At 39.0% G+C, this 20,614-nt stretch overlaps 1 protein-coding gene across 2 annotated transcripts in view; it reads right to left on the bottom strand.

The window, feature by feature from the left end:
* Positions 1-7,844: 7,844 nt before the first annotated feature.
* The window catches only part of LOC110454273 (monocarboxylate transporter 9-like), a 48,669-nt gene continuing 35,899 nt past the window's right edge, over positions 7,845-20,614 (bottom strand). For both annotated transcript variants that reach the window (XM_021503702.1, XM_021503703.1), the window contains exons 5-7: positions 10,917-11,166; positions 8,676-9,304; positions 7,845-8,206 (exon numbers count right to left, since the gene is read on the bottom strand). In XM_021503702.1, the coding sequence (XP_021359377.1) occupies positions 8,070-8,206; positions 8,676-9,304; positions 10,917-11,166 (1,016 nt within the window). In that variant the 3' untranslated portion in view covers positions 7,845-8,069. The remainder of the gene's footprint in view (positions 8,207-8,675; positions 9,305-10,916; positions 11,167-20,614) is intronic.

The raw sequence follows: 20,614 nt of genomic DNA on the forward strand, positions 1-20,614 counted from the left end.
TAAGTTATAATTATGATACAGTATAACGTTGTAATTATGATACAGTATAACGTTATAATTATGATACAGTATAAAGCTGTAATTATGATACAGTATAACCTTGTAGATTTGATACAGTATAAAGTTGTAATTCTGATACAGTATAAAATTGTAATTACGATACAGTATGCCCTTGTAATTATGATACAGTATTAAGTTGTAATTAGGATACAGTATGCCCTTGTAATTATGATACAGTATAAAGCTGTAATTATGATACAGTATGCCCTTGTAATTATGATACAGTATTAAGTTGTAATTAGGATACAGTATGCCCTTGTAATTATGATACAGTATTAAGTTGTAATTATGATACAGTATGCCGTTGTAATTATGATACAGTATAAAGTTGTAAATATGATACAGTATTAAGTTGTAATTATTATACAGTATTAAGCTGTAATTATGATACAGTATAAAGCTGTAATTATGATACAGCATTATGTTGTAATTATGATACAGTATAAAGTTGTAAATATGATACAGTATTAAGTTGTAATTATTATACAGTATTAAGTTGTAATTATGATACAGTATAAAGCTGTAATTATGATACAGTATAAAGCTGTAATTATGATACAGTATGCCCTTGTAATTATGATACAGTATAAAGCTGTAATTATGATACAGTATAAAGCTGTAATTATGATACAGTATGCCCTTGTAATTATGATACAGTAGAAAGTTGTAAATATGATACAGTTCTAAGGTGTAATTATGATACAGTATAAAGTTGTAATTATGATACAGTATAAAGTTGTTAATATGATACAGTATAAAATTGTAATTATGATACAGTATCAAGTTGTAATTATAACATAGTATACATTGTTGTTATGACACAATATACAGTTGTAATTATGACACATTAGTCAGTTATAATGGTTTTCCCTTACCATTTTTTTGCACGGCAGATTGCGCTTGTGTACCAACGGTGGTTAGCAATACGCTTTTATCGCGGAAACGCTTGTAACACAATGTTTACGGGTTGAGCTTGGTAACCGCTTCCTGTACACCATAATATATTGAGTATTGATATTAATATACATCGCAATGCCTCATCGCTGTTGTGTGCCTAGATGCTCAAACAGTGGTGGACATAAATTTCCAACTGACCCTCAGCTCCGCCAGAAATGGAGAGTAGTCATCAAGCGACAGGACACAAAAACAAAAGGCCTTTGGAACCCTGGAAAACATGATGTCGTTTGTCATTTCCATTTTGAACTGGGAGACTACACCGGCGACACATTAACAGGTTAGGAAGGAATTAAATCAACAAAACATTTCAGATTTTGTTATTTTATGAGTTTTAGGTTTGTACCGTAAAGAAACTTTGCCGAAATCCAGTCTTAAAAAAAGGGGGGCAACATTTTTTTGCAAATCCAAAATATCTGATATAATGATAAAACAGATGATATGGTCTATAAAGTACCTTCAAATAAAATTGAACCATTGTTCTTGTGCAATCTGCTGTTCCTCATTTATGAAAAGGGGAAGGGGGGGGGGGGGGGGTAAATAGTAATATGTATTGTTCCAATATTAAAAATATTCATTGTTGTTGTTTTCATCTTTTCCACATGGTCTGTGTCTCCAACTGAAATCTATTTGCTATATATAAGTCACTCAATTATGTTTAACATTATCATATTTCTATATTTAAGTGTTAAAATGAATTGTGCTGTGTGCAATAAATATAATTAAAAGCACTCCCCCTATGAAACCAGCTAGGACGGACTCCATAAGTCTTTCGAACGTCGCTGGGGCGTTGCACAGGCCAAATGGGAGGACGTTAAACTCAAACAATCCCCGTTTGGTTACAAAGGCCGTCTTCTGCCTATCAGCAGGGTCCATTTCGACTTGCCAGTACCCAGACATGAGGTCTACTGTGGAAAACCAGCTAGCTCCAGCCAGGGAATCGATCGAGTCATCGATCCGGGGTAACGGATATGCATCCGGCTCGGTAACAGCATTAAGTCCTCGATAGTCCACGCAAAACCGAAGCTTCCCATCTTTCTTCCTTACTAAAACTACGCCGGCGCCCCATGGGCTGGTTGATGGCTGGATAACTTTGCGATGCAGCATGGATTCAATTTCCCCATCATACTCGTCTTTGCAATGTAAAGGCACACGCCTAGGAGCGTGCTTGATCGGCCTAGCACTGCCGGTGTGTATTGAGTGTTTGATAAGACCAGTACGTCCCATGTCATTCTCAGTCCTGGCAAACAATCCAGAATATCGCTGCAACAGCTTAATAGCTCTCTGCTTCTGCTGACCATCTAGAGAATGTGAACATTTCTTCCACAGGTCCTTCAGGTGCTCTGGTAGGTTAGCATCTTGGTTAGTTTCATCCTCGGTCTCACACGTCGGAGTAGGAGAGGCCTCCTCAATCCAGCCCAAGTGTGTACCTGCTCGGATGATTCTAGGCGATAGTTCTGGGTTCATTATACGGACCGGGATCATACCGTCTTCGTCAGGGTTGACCAAAGCCCTAGCCATAAGTGAGCCATGTTTTTCTACAAATTCCCTTTTTGGCTCCACTATGTACTCAGTGTCAGTACAGCATCCAGGGGCTGAGGCAGCTGCAGTTACCTCGCTAGCAGGGGGTATGGTCACGCTCTTATCTAAAACTACTCTGAATGCACCAAGCTGGCCAACAGTATGGCACGGCAGGACTTGTCCCCCCGTTTTCAGAGTGTTTCCACTGATATCGAGATGACAATGGTGGTCTCTCAAAAAGTCCAGTCCTAATATTGCGTCTGGGTGGATGTCGGCAACGCAGAATGAATGAGTCCTCTTGGTACCTCCTAGCCGAACTACAAAACGCCCAGTGCCTTGAACTGGCAGCTTGCTCCCGCTTACTGTAGAAAGTGGAATTCCCCCTGGCATTAGGCTTGGTCTTTGGTTCAGGCTGCCGTACAAAGCTGAGCTAAGGATCGAGATTGTGGCACCTGTGTCCAGTAGAAAATTCGCCGATTCTCCATTGACAGATCCTTCTACATAGAGGCCAGCTTCCTTCACCAGGATATTGACCCTTGGGGGGCTGGTATCTGATTGGTCTACCACCTCAACAGCTGGGTCTGTTGAGGACTTAATCTTTGGACAGTCCTTTATCCAATGGTCTAACTCCCCACAATTATAACAGGCACGCTTTTCTCTCTGCCTAGCCTGGCGGTGGCGCTCCTTGCGGCGTTGTTTCATTTGTTGCTTTGCTTTACTTGGACTGGCCTTGTCCATGGTGAACAGAGCAGATCTAAGACGTTCTCTTAATTCATCCTTTGACAGATCTTCGAGCCTTATGTCCTCATTAGCAACATCCGGCTTCTGTGTAGCTCTAGCTTTCCGGTCTGACTGCCCACGGTGCTCTGTACTTTGGAAAGCCTCAATTTCAACTCCTGCCTGGATAGCTTCATCTAATGTGGTAGGTTTACGTTGCCAGATGAGGAAACGAAGGTCGCTGCCGATCAAGGCCTCAAGGAATTGCTCTTTGCCCAGTATCTCTTGTAGACTAACTCCCGCTCCAGGGTACGCCAGGTGAACCAATCGGCGGATGGCCTGGCCCAACTCTTGAAGGGTCTCTCCCTTGCCCCGCACTCTGGCTTTGAGCTGGGCTCGGTATAGATCAACCTGGTTGGGCGGTGCAAACCTCTGCTCCAATGCGTCCCTCAATACTGTGTATGGAACCTGGCTTCCATTCATGGACAGGTTGGCTAAAACTTGTTGTGCTGGTCCCTTAAGGCTTACAGACAGAAACAGACCTCGTTGTCGGTCGTTCCATCCATTCAATTCAGCACATGCTTCAAAATGGACCAGATATTCCCTCCAGGGGCTAGAGCCATCAAATGAGTGCGGCTTATATAGAGTGGATCGACTTAGGAATGGCCCTGGTGTCGTCTTCAATGGAGCCTGTACCTCGTGTCCAGCCTGGCAGGCGGTCACGGATGGCGTACTTGCATGCTTCGGAGTAAGGTGTGATCCTGAACCCGCTGTCGCTACAGTGTCTATCAGGTATTCTGTAGGGATGCTATTTCCTCCCGCGGTGTCCGCTATGGGATTGGGAACCTGGTGTTGACCAGACTTGTGTATGTGTTGCCTACCGAACGAAGCCCTTTCTGATCCATAAAGGTCTGGGGTCTCTGGTATTCTAAACTTGGATGTGTCAGTTGGCGATGATTCCTCCCGGTACAATCGGGACCTAGCATTCCTGGAAGGCTGTAACCCTGGTGTCTGATATAGCACTTGGTCCGTGGTGGGGTTGTATGTTTGACCTGTAAGTGGAACCACGCCAGCTGGATTCGGCTCGGCGCTGCTGCCTACACCATCCAGGTTGTATCTCGCAGCAGGTTCCCCGGAGCTTTCAAATTCTGCTGAAGTAGCTGGCGTGGGAGGTCTGGCTATCATCCCCTCTAACTTACTAAGGCTGGCGTTAATCTGGCCCATCTGGCCTCGAAAGAGCCGTAGTAACTCTCTGGAGGATTCCGTACTCCACTCTGTTTGATCTACACTCGGGTTTGGGGTACCCGAAGAGCTGTCACTAGACTGAGAAGGCTTCTCATCTTGTCGTGCCAGTGAGGTACTAGTCACTGCTGCCTCCGCAGCTGGCATGGCCCGCTGAAGGTTATCACCCTCCGCTGTACTCCAGGCCGTCTTCCCCTGGCTAGAGTTTAAGCCAGCGGACTCCTTAAGTGAAACATTTTTCACGGCTGCCATCAGCGCGGCCATTCTAGGAGATTTCAGTTCCTGGTCAGGGTTAGCCATCCCACCGCTGCCACCAAAAACGTGTAACGTGTGCGGGGTCTGCCTCAGTTGGTAGCGTTGGCAGAACGGGCCCCGAAACACGCCACGTTTCCGTGCCCCACTAAGGACACTTGTGGGTGGGTTCTGTTATGACTACCGGCCCGGCCGAGCCAAGGAGAACAAGAAATCAAAAGGAAAGTCAACAGGTTTATTGGCACAAACTGGAACCCCTGGTACAATCTCCCCTACCGGCGGCGAAATAGTTAGGTTTGGACAAGGCTATTAGGCTAAGGAAAGCTCCCGGTAAGATATAGGAATCGGCTGACTGGTCGCAGCCCCCTAAGGAGTAGTACCGGCTGACTAGTCGCAGCCCTCGGCAGGGTATGGTGGTTTGTCGCTCCAGCTAACTCAGTGTAAAGTGGACCGGCCGGTCCACGTACTACAAAGAGTAGCCGTGCTCGCAACACAATGACCTGGCTGCCACGGTTGGAGCGCCCCGACCACCATACGGCCGCCGTCTTATACAGCAGTACACAGATGATTCTAACTTTACTAATTTTACAACCTTGTCCAAACCTGCACATAAAGACCTATCACTAACCTAATGCTTAATTATGTAAAAGGTGCATACGCTTATAATTCTGAAATAACTAAACCTAAATTATACATGACGATTATCCAGTAATTAACAATTAACTATCTAAATGACAAACATAACAAGGGAAATAACTCTTACCTATCACTAAAAACATCGGGGATAAGGTGTACAGAGGCATAACGTTACAATATATATATTCATGTATATATAGTTGTGTTGTGCAAGATAAATCCGCTATCAATGTTTATCTGAGACATGCCCTTTATTTTTATGATCAAGCCATTTCTACTGTACTCTGCTACCTTAGGCCTTCTCCCGCAGAATTAGGCTTCGGTTCAGCAGACGGTTCTCTTGCCTGGCAAGGTCTCGCTCTGCCCATCCCAGGATTTTGTTTTCCTGGGGAACCGTTTCAATACGGTTCAGGGCATCGCCCTTCCACCGATTGAGAAGTTCGAGAAGGCCAGGGCTTTTGCTCTGACCTCCATCGGCCAGTCTCAAGACCAGGTACGTTGGTTTCTCAGTTTTCTGGGATATCTTAACGCCCTGGCCGATGTGGACCCCTTAGGGAGACTTCACATCAGGCCTCTCCAGATGTTTCTCCTCGCCAACTGGGTCCCTTCTTAAAAGGATTGGGAATCCTGACTTCCTCTGAACCAGTCGGTCAAGGAATTTTACCTCGATAAAACCAGGGGGCGGGGACGGGGTCCTCGATATCGTCTGTTCTTGCCCATTTAGCAGGGTCAGCAGGATGCATCAGTTAGGTCATCAAGTACGGTTACGGTCACTCAGATGATCAGGTTCGGGCGTTGTATAAGGTGAGATCAGGAGGTCATGTCCGCGGCTTTCTTGCACGGACAGACTACCTTCACGGATTTTTATCTCCGGTCCTTGGCTTCTCATTTTGATGGATTGTATTCCCTTGGACCGGTGGTGGTTGCAGAGTCTGTGGCTGTTCCTCCACAGTAAATCAATGATTTTTAAATAATATGCTAGCAGGCACCAAGGTGGTACACCTGCTCGTTTCACGGGGAGGTTTTCCATTTTTTAATTACTTTCGGGGATTTATTCGGGGGGTTCCTTGAACATTTTCCATACCTTGAGCATGTCTCGAGTTTGTTCCGTCAGTCTGGTCAGCCTGGATTCGAAGCATCCACTACGGTAAGACGAATTATCATACTAAAGTTATGGTAATTATTACTGAAAAAAAATTGAGGTTTTGGAGTAAAACCAATTTTCATGATGTAATACTTACCATAACTTTATGGAGTCTCACCCTGTATTCCTCCCCTTGCCTCCTCATCCCGGCTGCTTTTAGGGATTCATCAAAGGGGTTTGAGGAAGGGAGGTCACTCCGTGGCTCTGTCGTCGAGATATGGGTTACATCACGGTAGGGAGGTCTGGATATCTGAATCTTTTGTTTTTTGGGCTACAAATATGGGTGTAGGTATTGTTTATGCATACTAATATGCATAAACAATACCTTATACTAAAGTTGTGGTAAGTATTACATCATGAAAATTGGTTTTACTTCAAAAATCTCAAAATCATGACACAATAACAGTTGTTATTATCCCAATATACAGATTGTATCCCTTTCTGTGTGCCTACGTGTCCAGTCACGGGTGCCAGACTGCCATTCTGCGCGTGGTGTATAACTGGAAGAGGTCCTTGGATAACAGACTGCCATTCTGCGCGTGGTGTATAACTGAAAGAGGGCCTTGGATAACAGACTGCCTTTCTGCGCGTGGTGTATAACTGGAAGAGGGCCTTGGTTAACAGACTGCAATTCTGCGCGTGTTGTATAACTGGAAGAGGGCCTTGGATAACAGACTGCCCCCCCATGACCTATTCCTGTGGAAACTTTCCGCTTATGGTGGTACCGTGAGACTGTACGCCCCCTGTTGAGCTACCTTGAGAAAGGTGTCAGATGGTCGGGCGTGGAACCGGTGTAAGTGGCTGGGTCTCTTTGCTAAGGGGAGTCCCCCAGGGTTCAATACTGGGACCTATGAATTTTTTTATTTCTATTAATGACACATGTACCTTCAAATATGTATAATATTCTTCTATTTATGATTATGTAGATGATTATACCCTTAGCTACATAAATGAAAATGTTCAAAAAATGAAACGAGTGCTGGAAAGCTTCTGTTTTAACTGAGTGGTTTTACGAACATTTTATGAAGGCTAACCTTGAACAATTCAAGGTATTGTATATGTTATGGGAAACATTTTAAAAGAGCTCTGATCTAGATCTGTCATTTGGAGTGTTGTCGTTGTTGCGACTGGAATTCGACATTTAAAAAACTTAAACAGGTGTTCGTCAATCATTGCACTTTGATTTGGCAGTACCTCTGATTGAGGTTTCGACCAATCAGAGAGGAGCAAAACATACAGTCATATACTAATGTGTATTAACACATATAATGTAAAATGTTCAATAATGCCACAACTTTAAGTTGTATTCTGATGCAAACCATTTTATTTTTCAATTTTTGATCATTCAAAAAAAATATAAGGAATGAATTTAGCATTATAATCCGATAAAAGCATCACTTTAAATCGAATCTTCCTATTACATGTTGTCTGCAAGATTTTATAACGGTACCCAAAATATATCTAGCTTGTTTTACCGCCAGGAGTTAACCACGTATGAGTATACATTTAATGTACATGTATCGTTAAATGAAAACCATTCAGTTCAGGTTGAGTTGAAATGCTTTGTTTTAAGTATATGTATTATATTAGCTATAGTAAATATAAACGCTCCTGTGACGGTAGCACCTCCTCCGAAATAAAACCCATCAGAGTAGTCTCCCTTCATGTCCCGCAGTAATCCTGTAAATAGATCAATACAGGCGAAGTAATCATATGCATAACACATCTCATGGATTCTTTTTAGTTCAGACGTTTCGGTTTCTAAACATAGTAAACGAATATTTACTTTTCAGATTATCGAGACAATAAATACAATACATGATATATTTAGCACTAGGGGAATTTCCTGGACCGTTGGAATTGTCAAAAAATCAATTAGTGTAAATCTAAGTCGGCAGCAAAAATATTCACCGAATTTTCTTTCGAAAAAGTTTTCTGTTCCCACTATGAGAAAAAAATTACTTGTATAATCGAACTGGCCAACAGGTTTCAAATTAAATCGGATTTCACTGATATAACCGGAGTGGCGGTTCGGTTTCAAAATACTTCACACAAAAATGTATGTTTACGTTTAATCCCTTTATAGCGAATGCGAGCATCGTTTTCGCAGTAAGATGTCACTCTTACAGAAACACATGATACAACTTACCTGAAACAGGCGGGCCAATGAAAACGCCAATCCCTTGGAAAAACGATAATATCCCGAAGGCATTTGCCAGCTTCTTTACTCCAAGGATGTCGACAACGATGACAGATTTTTGAGAGATTACTCCTCCCATCAGAATTCCGTACAAGGAACACACAATCCCGAGCTGAGTTAACGTTCTGGCCGAAGGTATGGTGATAGACACCACTCCGACAAGTATCAAAGTTAAGCTGTACAGCATTATTCTATATTGTTTGATACATCTTATATCTAGAACTGCTCCTATCCCAATACGGCCAATGCCGTCCGCAAGAATGGTAACAGCAATGATATACGTGGACTGGCGATCGTCAATACCGATGTGTACCGCGTACAACGGTATGAAAGCATAGGCTGAATGGAAGGCTATAGAGAACATCAAAATCGCAATACAGAAGCTTGTGAACCTATAATTTCCTAAAATCCCTATTAAATTACCTTTGTAATTACATAAGCTTGTACATGTTTTTGAACAAAAGTAACTACTGGAGGAATGACGTCGAAGGAGCAAAGGGGGTGTAAGTCCTCCTGTTTTATCTTCCTTTACTACACATGACGACAGGGTTTCTTTGTCGTTCAAACAAATCGTCTTACTGAAATGCAAATAAAACGATTTTCCAATCCTTTCTATCGTATTCCTTCTTACAATAATATGCGCTCAAGACGCTACATACATACAGGTTAGAAATATTTAACCCACTTTGTCATTTGATAGATGAAATAAAGTTATCCCGACGATTAAAACATGTTATTTTCTATGTGATGATCCCGACCATAGAAACAGGATGTTTTCAATGTTATGATTCAGAAGATAAAGCATGTAATTTTCTATGTTATGTTTAGTAACCACCGAATCTTCAAGAATACCGAGCTCTTTTAGAGTTACAATACACTATACCAAAACTTTGCGAATCCTGAGCATTTAAGAGTTGTCTCCCGTTACAATACATCACCGAATCTTCACGATTACCGAGCTCTTTAAGAGTGGTCTCTCGTTACAATACATCACCGAATCTTCACGAATAACGAGCTCTTTTAGAGTTGTCTCCCGTTACAATACATCACCGAATCTTCACGATTACCGAGCTCTTTAAGAGTGGTCTCGCGTTACAATACATCACCGAATCTTCACGATTACCGAGCTCTTTAAGAGTGGTCTCTCGTTACAATACATCACCGAATCTTCACGATTACCGAGCTCTTTAAGAGTGGTCTCGCGTTACAATACATCACCGAATCTTCACGAATACCGAGCTCTTTCAGAGTGGTCTCCCGTTACAATACATCACCGAATCTTCACGATTACCGAGCTCTTTAAGAGTGGTCTCGCGTTACAATACATCACCGAATCTTCACGATTACCGAGCTCTTTAAGAGTGGTCTCTCGTGACAATACATCACCGAATCTTCACGAATACCGAGCTCTTTTAGAGTTACAATACACTATACCAAAACTTTGCGAATCCTGAGCATTTAAGAGTTGTCTCCCGTTACAATACATCACCGAATCTTAACGAATAACGAGCTCTTTTAGAGTGGTCTCCCGTTACAATACATCACCGAATCCTCACGAATACCGAGACCTTTTAGAGTGGTCTCCCGTTACAATATATCATCGAATCTGCACGAATACAGAACTCTTTTAGAGTGGTCTCCCGTTACAATACATCACCGAATCTTTACGAATAACGAACTCTTTTAGAGTGGTCTCCCGTTACAATACATCACCGAATCTTCGCGAATCCTGAGTTTTCCAGATGAGCTGCACAAGGTTTGTTTTACAAGTAGACTATATACTTATGTTGATTGGATTAACGGGATCATAAAGGTGTACACACTGTTAGTGAGTTACAGCCGTCCAGTTTCTGTGTTAACGCGTTTGTTTTCCCTTACATGTTGTTACATTGTTAAGAACAAAGCAAATTAAAATTAATTCTTATTCATTGTATACATATAGGTCTCATAAATAATAACGAAGTGATGATCCAATATTGGTACTGGATCCGAACAAACAAATGTTGGTTGGATGCGTGTTACTTAAATAGATATATGGGCAAAGAAGTAATAACGACAGTACAGACCCAGACTTTGTCAAATTTTCGGGGCAATCCGTCCCTTAATCAAGACAGGAACATGAACATTTACATATCACAACATACAACAGAGATTAACAATTATATATGATTGGGTTATGACATTCAGTACCTTTTGGGTGGTTCAAGCAGTTTTAGTGGTCTAAACACACTACCAAAAACCATCATATTCAACGCTATTCCGGCTAACATTAGGAAAGCACCAACAAATCCGAAATAGTCGAACAAAAATTCAATCAAGGTCGGAAAGAGAAAGGATCCGAAACTGGAGGTTGCTATGCCGACGGCTAGACCCCGCCTCATGTTGAAATACCGGCCAACGATGACAACGGACGGTGTGTATACCAGACACGCTCCAATACCTGATCAAAACAAAAAGAAAATATAATAGGATGAATATTCGATCAAACGGGGTATGTCTGCTCAAAAGCTATTCTCTTCTCTTTTTTGTGTTCACTTGTTTTTCCCTATCCCTTGCAATCAACCAAATGCTAATTTAATTAAAGTCGATCAAAATTAATAAATATATATTATATTAGCCATTTATACAGCGTCATATCCTGCTAAATCTATCTGCTCTAGAGCGTTTTATAAATTAATATGAAGGACATATATATAGTAAAACTAAAATTATCTATGTAACATTTTAGGAAAAACGAACACAAAACAGTCAGTTGAGATGCAGGATAAACACCATTTAAAATTCCTGGAAATAATGTGAACGAATATTTACTCTAATCTAATGTCTGTGTTGGCAATAGTCTGAAATGTATTTTTCCTCCGGGGAATAACAACAACTACAGCTTCAAGAAGCTTTGGGCTCATTAATAAAGAGTTGACTTCCGAATGAATAATTATATGACTGTTGAAATATCTCCTTAGTGCCTATTGGTAGAGAGTGAAACATACATTTCCTACACACCATCAGCAGTGCACGTGTGTCACAAATGTCTTTAGGTCAACAAGGATTTTGCCATAGGTAGCAGAGTACAGTAGAAATGGCATTATCCTAAAAATAAAGGGCATGTCTCGGATAAACATGGATAGCGGATTCATCCTGCACAACACACCTACATATATATATTTATAAATTACATTTTGAATACGTTTTTTTTAGAAGAATGAATACTTTTTCAAAAAGTGATTCACCCAGATTTGGGACTTGTGAAAACCATGATTACCACATCAAAAAACGCCAAAAAATGCAAAAACATGATTTTTAACCCCAAATTTGACCCACGCAAAAAGTGTTTTTTTCTTAAAACCTGTCTTTAATTAAATATCACCTACCCGGTCACAGATACTCACGTTTTAGCATAGGTCGTCAAACCAGATTTTTCACAATATTTACACATGTGCTTAGTTCAAAAATAGACTACATGAAAAGCTAGCTTTTGTTGTGTAGACACAGATTCATAAATGGCCAAAAATGTAGTCTCAAGCCAAATTCGATTTTATTTTTTAAATTTGAATCCAACATAGTCCAATTTATCATGTATATGCCAATTTTAGAGCTGATGTTTTTAAACTTTTGATACATGCAATATTGGGCGGATTGGTCGAGTGGTTAACACTCCGACCTTCCAAGCAGGCGGCCGGGGTTCGATCCCCGAGGTCGCCGCACGCATGGAATATTAGAGAAAGTTTTTTTCTACTGCCCACACAACTCCAACAACCCAGGTGGAGTATAAAATGGTCTGGGGTGGGTGTTGCGGTATCTGTGCTGTAGCATTCAAGTGAGGTGGCACTCTAAATTATACCGTTGGAAGCACGGTCCCACTACAAAGAGAACTCAATACATCTCCAGCACACACACAGGCATACACTGATAGGGAGATATTAGCCAGGTGGCATAGGACTAGTAGTTAGCGCCTGATAAGGCAGCTCCTGCGAATTCCTCAATATTATATTGATTAATATATATGCTAATTGTGTTGACTGTATAAAATTGCATATCTATGTACTGTAAAGCGCTTTAGAGTGGCTTATGTTAGCTAGATAGGGCGCTATATCAAATGTTGTATATTATTATTTTTAATAATATTATTACAGGGGTTATCCATTGTACAAAAATATCACCCATGACCACCGTACGCTACTTTACACTGCTACCTTATACATCACTTTCTTTTTCCCAAAATTTAATCAAAACCTTTTAAAGGTATGAAAAAATGACACAATGAACAAAAAGATGTATCCGTTTCCTTTCTCACTTTAAAAGTGACCGAGTAATATGAATTCTCTTGACAGGTGCATTTATACCAATTCTGCTCTCAAACTACCAATAAAGGGAGGTAATCTGAAAAATTTAAACTTGAATAGGTTTGTAGTTTTCATGAATAAAATTTATTTTTGTGTGAAATATGATGCTTTGAGATCATGTGCATGTGAAAAATAAAACAGTACAGTGATACTATGATGTGTCTGTCTTGTTTGATGACGTCATAGTACCTGTGATGTCATCATAACTATGACGTCATCAATGGGCACCTATGACATCATCAAGGCTCACTGATATCAAAATGAGCACTAGGAAACTCATCACAACAACAAACTAGCAACAGAAATACTTCCCGTAACCGATAAACAGCACCAAAATGTCAGATATTCTGAAACATCAGACAAGTGCCACTATAGCAACCGTTGTTTACTTTCATCGCCTAGAATTGACAGCGATCCTCAGAAATTAACATATTTTGCTAGAAAAAAATATCTTCAGCTGTAATTATGGAAATAAAATTAATTGACATTACTGACTTTGCTAATTTAATCTGTATGCTGAATCAAGTGGGGAAAAAATATCTAAAATAATGTAATTAGAATGAAAACAGATATGTTACCCATTTTCAACATATACAACTTTATCTATCACTAACCATAGATACCGGGTCATGAACTGAGTGAAACAGACTGAAATCTAGTCGGAATGCATAAAAAGATAGCCTGTGAACTATTTGATGTTTGGTATCAACTTTACCGATTACACAATTGATACATATGTGATGAATTGTGAAGTGCATGTGAAGAGGACGAGTGACCTATACATTGACCTATATCTGTAACTTTTTAAACGTTAGTTTTAAGCAATATTGAATGAAAGTGATGTTGAATTAAGCATAAAAATCAAGCATCAATGTCTGTCTGTATATGGTAGCAGAGTACAGTAGAAATGGCTTTACCCTAAAAATAAGGGGCATGTCTCGGATAAACATGGATAGCGGATTCATCCTGCACAACACAACTACATACATAATGTATATATATATTATAAACTACATTTTGAATACGTGTTTTTTTTAAGAATGAATATTTTTTCAAAAAGAGATTTCCTCAGATTTGGGACTTGTGAAAACCAAGGTTACCACATCAAAAACCGCCAAAAAATGCAAAAAACATGATTTTTAACCCAAAATTTGACCCACGCAAGTAGTATTTTTTTTCTTAAAACCTGTCTTAAATTAAATATCCCCTACTCGGTCACAGATACTCACGTTTTAGCATATGTCGTCTCACTAGATTTTTCACAATATTTACACATGTGCTGAGTACAAAAATAGACTACATGAAAAGCTAGCTTTTGTTGTGTAGACACAGATTCGTAAATGGCCAAAAATGATATCTCAAACCAAATTCGATTTTTTGTTTTTTTAAATGTGAAGCCCACATAGTCCAATTTCATCATGAACATGCAAATTTTAGAGCCGATTTTATTTTTTTAACTTTTGATACATGTAATATTACAGGGGTTATTCATTGTACAAAAATATCACACATGGCCACCGTACGCTACTGTGCACTGCTACATGTACCATAGGTCATATGTCGGTATACACCTCTTCGAATGATTATGTAAATGGTTAAGTTTTGATTCCAGGACATACCAATATGAGGCTCGATACACATAAAGGGGGCCCCATGAACTGTTGCAAAATGCACCAACAAATTAAGAAAGTTACTAGGTGGGGAGGATATGTGAGGGAGATATGGCCTAAACTAGAGTGTAACTTCCCAATACAACATATTCACAGATTGTGTGGGAACTGGTGACCAGCTGCTCAACGAGATAAGTTTGCAGCCTGAGTCGGTAACTACTGTGCACAAGACTACATCTACCCGGAGGAATCTATGGGCTGGAAATCAGTCTCCCAAAAGGACAACAATTGAAGAGACTTGACATTTCCCTGAAAAAAGATCCTTAAGCAGGCCCTGTCTCTTCCGGTAACTACGGCGGATGCAGCAATATATGTGGTGACAGGGATTCTCCCCGAGGAAGCTCTACTTCATCAGAGAGTCCTTATTCACTACGGAGCGATGGCTCGGCGTCCCCAAACTAGCCTGGAGAGGAAAATTGCTTAGAGACAGCTTCTCCTTAAGGATGAATCCTCCAACAGCTGGTTCAGGAACTCGGAAAGTATACTAGAATGTCCAACCTACCAGATCCTTTATACACGCTGGAACACCCACAGTCCACAAGGAAATGGAAGTAGAGTGTGAGGAAGGCTATTGACTCTCATTGGAAGGATGCCATTACCGAGAAAGCTAGCGCTTATCGGAGCCTTCGCCATCTAAATGTGAAGGCGTTCATACCTGGATCTCGGCATCCCATCTTGTATACATTTCCTGTTAACCCAAGAGACGTAACTAGGCTACAAACGTGACTATTGTTGGCAACAGACACCTATGTTCTACAAACAAACCGATGTGCTTTCAACCAGAAAAAGGTTAAGGCTACCTGTATATTATGTGAAAAGGAGGATGAAACGAAGGAGCATTTTCTACTCAAGTGTGAATCATTACAAGAAGTTAGGAATCGTTCTCTTGTACGAATAGCGAAGGCAATTCAGATATTAAAACCACCTCAAGGCATTAGGCCTGAAGCACTCGACATGGTGCAGATAATAATAGACAGCAGCCGTGTGATCAATGTGAAAACGCGTAATGATGACGGGGCACGCGACCGTGTGAACTTTCACGCCAGGAGCCTCTGCTTTTCGTTGCACATTAAACGGTTCAATTTACTTCGCCAGGCAAAAAGCAGACGTATTCGCTAATCGTTATGAGAAATTTTCTAAAAGGACATTTTAACCTATTAAATGTGGTGATTTGTGGTTCAGTGTTAGAGACACTCCCGCCTCCTGCCTTAAATAGGCTTGTTTGGTTGCTGCTAATGTGTACATAGTGCTTATTAGCTGTATACGTTGCGTGGTCTTAACCAGTTGCTCTCTCAATATGTCTAGGCTCTGTAAATAAGTTACTACTCCAGACCCTGGAGGTTCTACTACTTAGGAGGAATCTAAAGGATACAGATACAGATAGAAATTGACTACTGCACAGGTTTTGTTATGACTCGAAAGCGATGGCCGATCTATTGTTTTCCACCGGCGGGGGTGAAGCGAGGTGTGAACTTTTTACCTGGAGTGGACAGTTGATCACCTTGGGATTCAGAGATTATAGAGATTTTTATAATCACTCAGGCACACTATTGTGCGCAACAAGAGGTCATCATAAAGTACAATATAACAATAATATGGTTGACTGTAAAGCACTCATCTTACTATGCTAGCGTACAATAATATATTGGAAACTATTAGCACACTCATACAATGATAAACACAATATTACACTGTTCATACGTACTATCATACCTTATTATAATAGACAATATAACGCACTGCTCATACAATGATACTCATCATACACTGTGATATACATTTTTACACTCATTTTACAATACTATTACGATGGTATAATACATAGCATTACATTCACACATACCGTGCGTTCACACTGTGGTATAGCAGGCACTGTTGCATCCATCTTACAGTACAATCCTACAATAATATTATTACAGTATTACACATATATTACTCGCACTCCATGATACATGTATTATATATAGTATACCACACCATACAGGGCAATCATACCATGGCATAATAGTGACTAGCATACTCATCATACCATATAATATTACAAAGGTATAATAGACAGTATTACAATCCCATCATACAATGCTGTAATAGACAGATACAAAAAATATACAAATACTTTCAATCAGGGACATAACAAACAAACCATGATAAGCAAGCTGTAACCACACTCATTATGCAATACAATTATGCTAGGTTTAACAAAATGATCAGTAATATCTATATGTATACAAAAGTTTACAGTTTGTTGTGTACAATTCACATATTATTTTTTAATTGTCTTTCTAGTAATTGTATGAACAGCGAAAGATTTGATAATATTCTAACATTACATATTGATATTAATCCTTTCATTTTATGAACAGATGGATTAGAGGTATAATAAATAGGTATATATTTTCTGCGGATTTGACTTACATAAGCATTTGAACATATAAACAAATAATGATACTCGCTTCCAACTCCAGTAAAACAAAGCGGACAGATTCTGCCTTCACGTGGTGTTCTAGTCCATCGCCCAGTCTCTATAGGCAGAGATATATTACTGGTTCTGAACTTACAGATAGTTATTCTATCTTTTTGTTTGAGCATAGTTAAGTATTTTTCAAACTGAAATTGATGTTTAAATATTGCATATGTTTGACCCCGGGAAGAATTTTCAATATCAGTATACCATTGTTGTATAAATTGGTCATACAGAATAGTTTTAAAACTAACCCTAAGGTAATTTTTATTCATAGTGCAAGTTTTTTGTTGTAACCATACGTAACTTAGTCCCGTGCAATTGAATAGATTCTTGATATATGAAATCCATTTAAAATCAGCGAAATAATTTTCATGTAAATTCAGCATAAGCTTGTACATTATACTAGACAATTTATTTTCACCTGTAATTAGTTTATACCAAAACATTATCATTCTAGATTTAATTTCAATATTCAGAGGGTACCTACCCGTTTCATCATATACCATTATATTTGCTGTGGAGCTACGTATGTTTAAAATTCTTTTACAAAACTGTACATGTAATTTCTCAATCATATTGGTATTTTCAAACCCCCACATTTTTGAGGAGTACAAAAGGATTGGGGATATTAATACATGAAACAATTTTAGTTGTAGGTCGATTGGTAAAATATTTCTTATTTTTTTATTTAATGCATACATTGCTTTTTGAGCCTGTTCAACATTTTTTTTTATTGCTTTACAGAAACTGCCATTATAATGAAACAGCAGTCCTAGAAACGAGTAACTGTCATGTGTTTGCAACTCTTCACCATAAAGAGTAAAACGAATATTTTGTGCATTACTTTTATATGTTAGATTGTTTGCAAGATTATACTGAAAAATGGAGCTTAACGGTTAACAGTGAAAAAACCAAAATAGTTATTTTTAGAAAAAGCAAACGGATATTATCTAATGAAAAATGGAAATTTAATGAAAGGACCATAGAGGTCGTAGATCAGTTTTGTTATTTAGGATTAGTCTTTAATTATAACGGAAGGTTTACAGTGGCTCAGAATACTTTAGCATCTCAAGGAAGGAAAGCTTATTATCTTTTAAAGAATAGAATCAAAGATTATATGCTAAATACTGAAACTAAGATATCACTATTTGACACTTATGTAACATGTATACTTAATTATGGTTTTGAGGTGTGGGGTCATTCTCCAGCACCAAAAATTGAAAATGTTCACCTTCTTTTTCTGAAAGAAGTATTGAATGTAAAGAAAACCGTTAATAGTTCTATAGTGTATTTTGAAACGGGCAGATATTCATTACATGTACAGCGTAAAATTGCAATCATAAAATATTGGTTAAAATTGATAAAAACTAACAATTGTGTTTTAAAATCATGTTATGATGCTTTATTTGAATTACATATCAGAAAGCCAAATTGTAAATTAAACTGGATTTATCAAGTTGAAAATGATTTATGTAGAATTGGTTTTAACCATATTTGGATTGCTCAAAATGTACAAAATGAAAGGCAGTTTTTGGAATTGTATTCTCAACGCTTGCATGATATATTCATTCAAGAATTACGTAGTGCATTTTATAAATCTTCAAAATGCGACTTATATAAACATCTTGTTGATAATTTTCAAATTCAATTTTACTTAACAAAGCCCTTAACTTCTAGTATCAAAAAATCATTGAGTAAATATCGCATGCAAGCACACTGTCTTAATATTGAGTCAGGACGGTACAATGCCGTCCCAAGAGGCCAAAGAGTATGTACTGTCTTAACAAAAATGAGGTAGAAGATGAGATGCATTTTATACTACTTTGTCCAGTTTATTCTGATCTAAGAAATACTTATTTAAAACAATATTATTATCGACATCCTAGTGTCTATAAATTAATTGAATTATTTTCATGTAAAAATGTCAAAACTTTAAGTAAACTTGGTAAATATTTATTGCATGCAACTGCCAAAAGAAAAGCCCTTGTGGGTCAGTAAAAATCTATATGTTAAATGTGAACCATGAATTATCCTCCGCCATCTTGTATATTGTACTTTATTATGAACCATGTGTGATGTAACTGTATAACCTATATGCTGTATTGCATTTGGTAAATAAAAAAACTTGAACTTGAAACTTCTTTTGGGCGATGTACAGTTAGCCCGACCTATTGTTCAAATGTCCTGGTGTCAAACACGGACAACTTACCTGAGTTTTTACCTTATAAAAATCCATTCACGGCAGAAACAAATATTGTAATAACGGTGTTCAACCTTTGACCATATCATAATAAACAAATTGTTTTACTTAGTTATAGGATAAAAACGGTACATGGGAAAAGAATTATAATAAGCGACATCATAATAAGTAGGTTCCACTCTAGTACAAAAAAAAATCCTATAATATAGCAAAGATATATTTTCACAACATAAAACAGTAAATATAGAAACACTGCGTTATCAAATTGAATAAATGTGTAACAAGTGTGTAACAAGTTTGTAGAGTAAATATCGCACTCCATCTTTAGCCGTTCATTATCTGTAAACAATGCATGAATATCATCATATGTTATGTGTATTACCAAAGACATATATATTACAATATATACGTCTCTCCTAGTACTTCTTTTAATTTTACTTAAGGGAAATAAGGTCTTGCAGAAATACTGGTAAACCGAGGCGGTGACCTTCGGCCACATCCAGCCAGCTCGGCTGCTTTCTGTTTGACGAGTAGCTAAAGTTATCAAAGCATGGTTAGCTTTACAGTTCTTTTGTGTTAATGTATTGGTCCTGTCGATTTATTCTGTGACTATACTGAAATGGAGAGAACACGTTGGAAAGAGTTGTAACGGATGCGTGCCTACAGTTCGTTACCAAGTTCTTTCTTGGACCCAGTAATTGTTGTAACAAACAAGTGCCGACAATATATATAAAATAACGGCCGTCTTTCTGACTCAAATAACTATTACCTAATCTACACCCGGTAGATATTTTACACTAATATACCTCTAACACTAAGATAGTCAAAAAGCCAACTAAAACAACTGTATCACAATATATCCGTCACCCTGTATCAACAGTAAATAGCCCCTTACTGCGACACCCGTGACTGTGTACACCCTTTACCGCGACACCCGTTTGACGAAGTCATCCTATAGCTAGCCACTATAAAACCTATGCCTTGGTAAACCCTGTGTCTTGGTACCTGACACCCTGTATCAACAGTACGTCGCCCTGTACTGTGATACCCTGTGACTATGCACACTATACTGTAACACAATTTATTTTGACCATGTACTATAAAGGAATACAGTGGAACCCTAGCTTATGCAGCTAGGCCCAAACTTATACAGCTTGGTCACTGATTACCTTTTTAGAGTTGTTCCTTCTTCTTCGACCGCCAGAGCAAGAGAA

Source organism: Mizuhopecten yessoensis, unplaced genomic scaffold, assembly GCF_002113885.1.
Source record: "Mizuhopecten yessoensis strain PY_sf001 unplaced genomic scaffold, ASM211388v2 scaffold7743, whole genome shotgun sequence".
Taxonomy (NCBI): domain Eukaryota; kingdom Metazoa; phylum Mollusca; class Bivalvia; order Pectinida; family Pectinidae; genus Mizuhopecten; species Mizuhopecten yessoensis.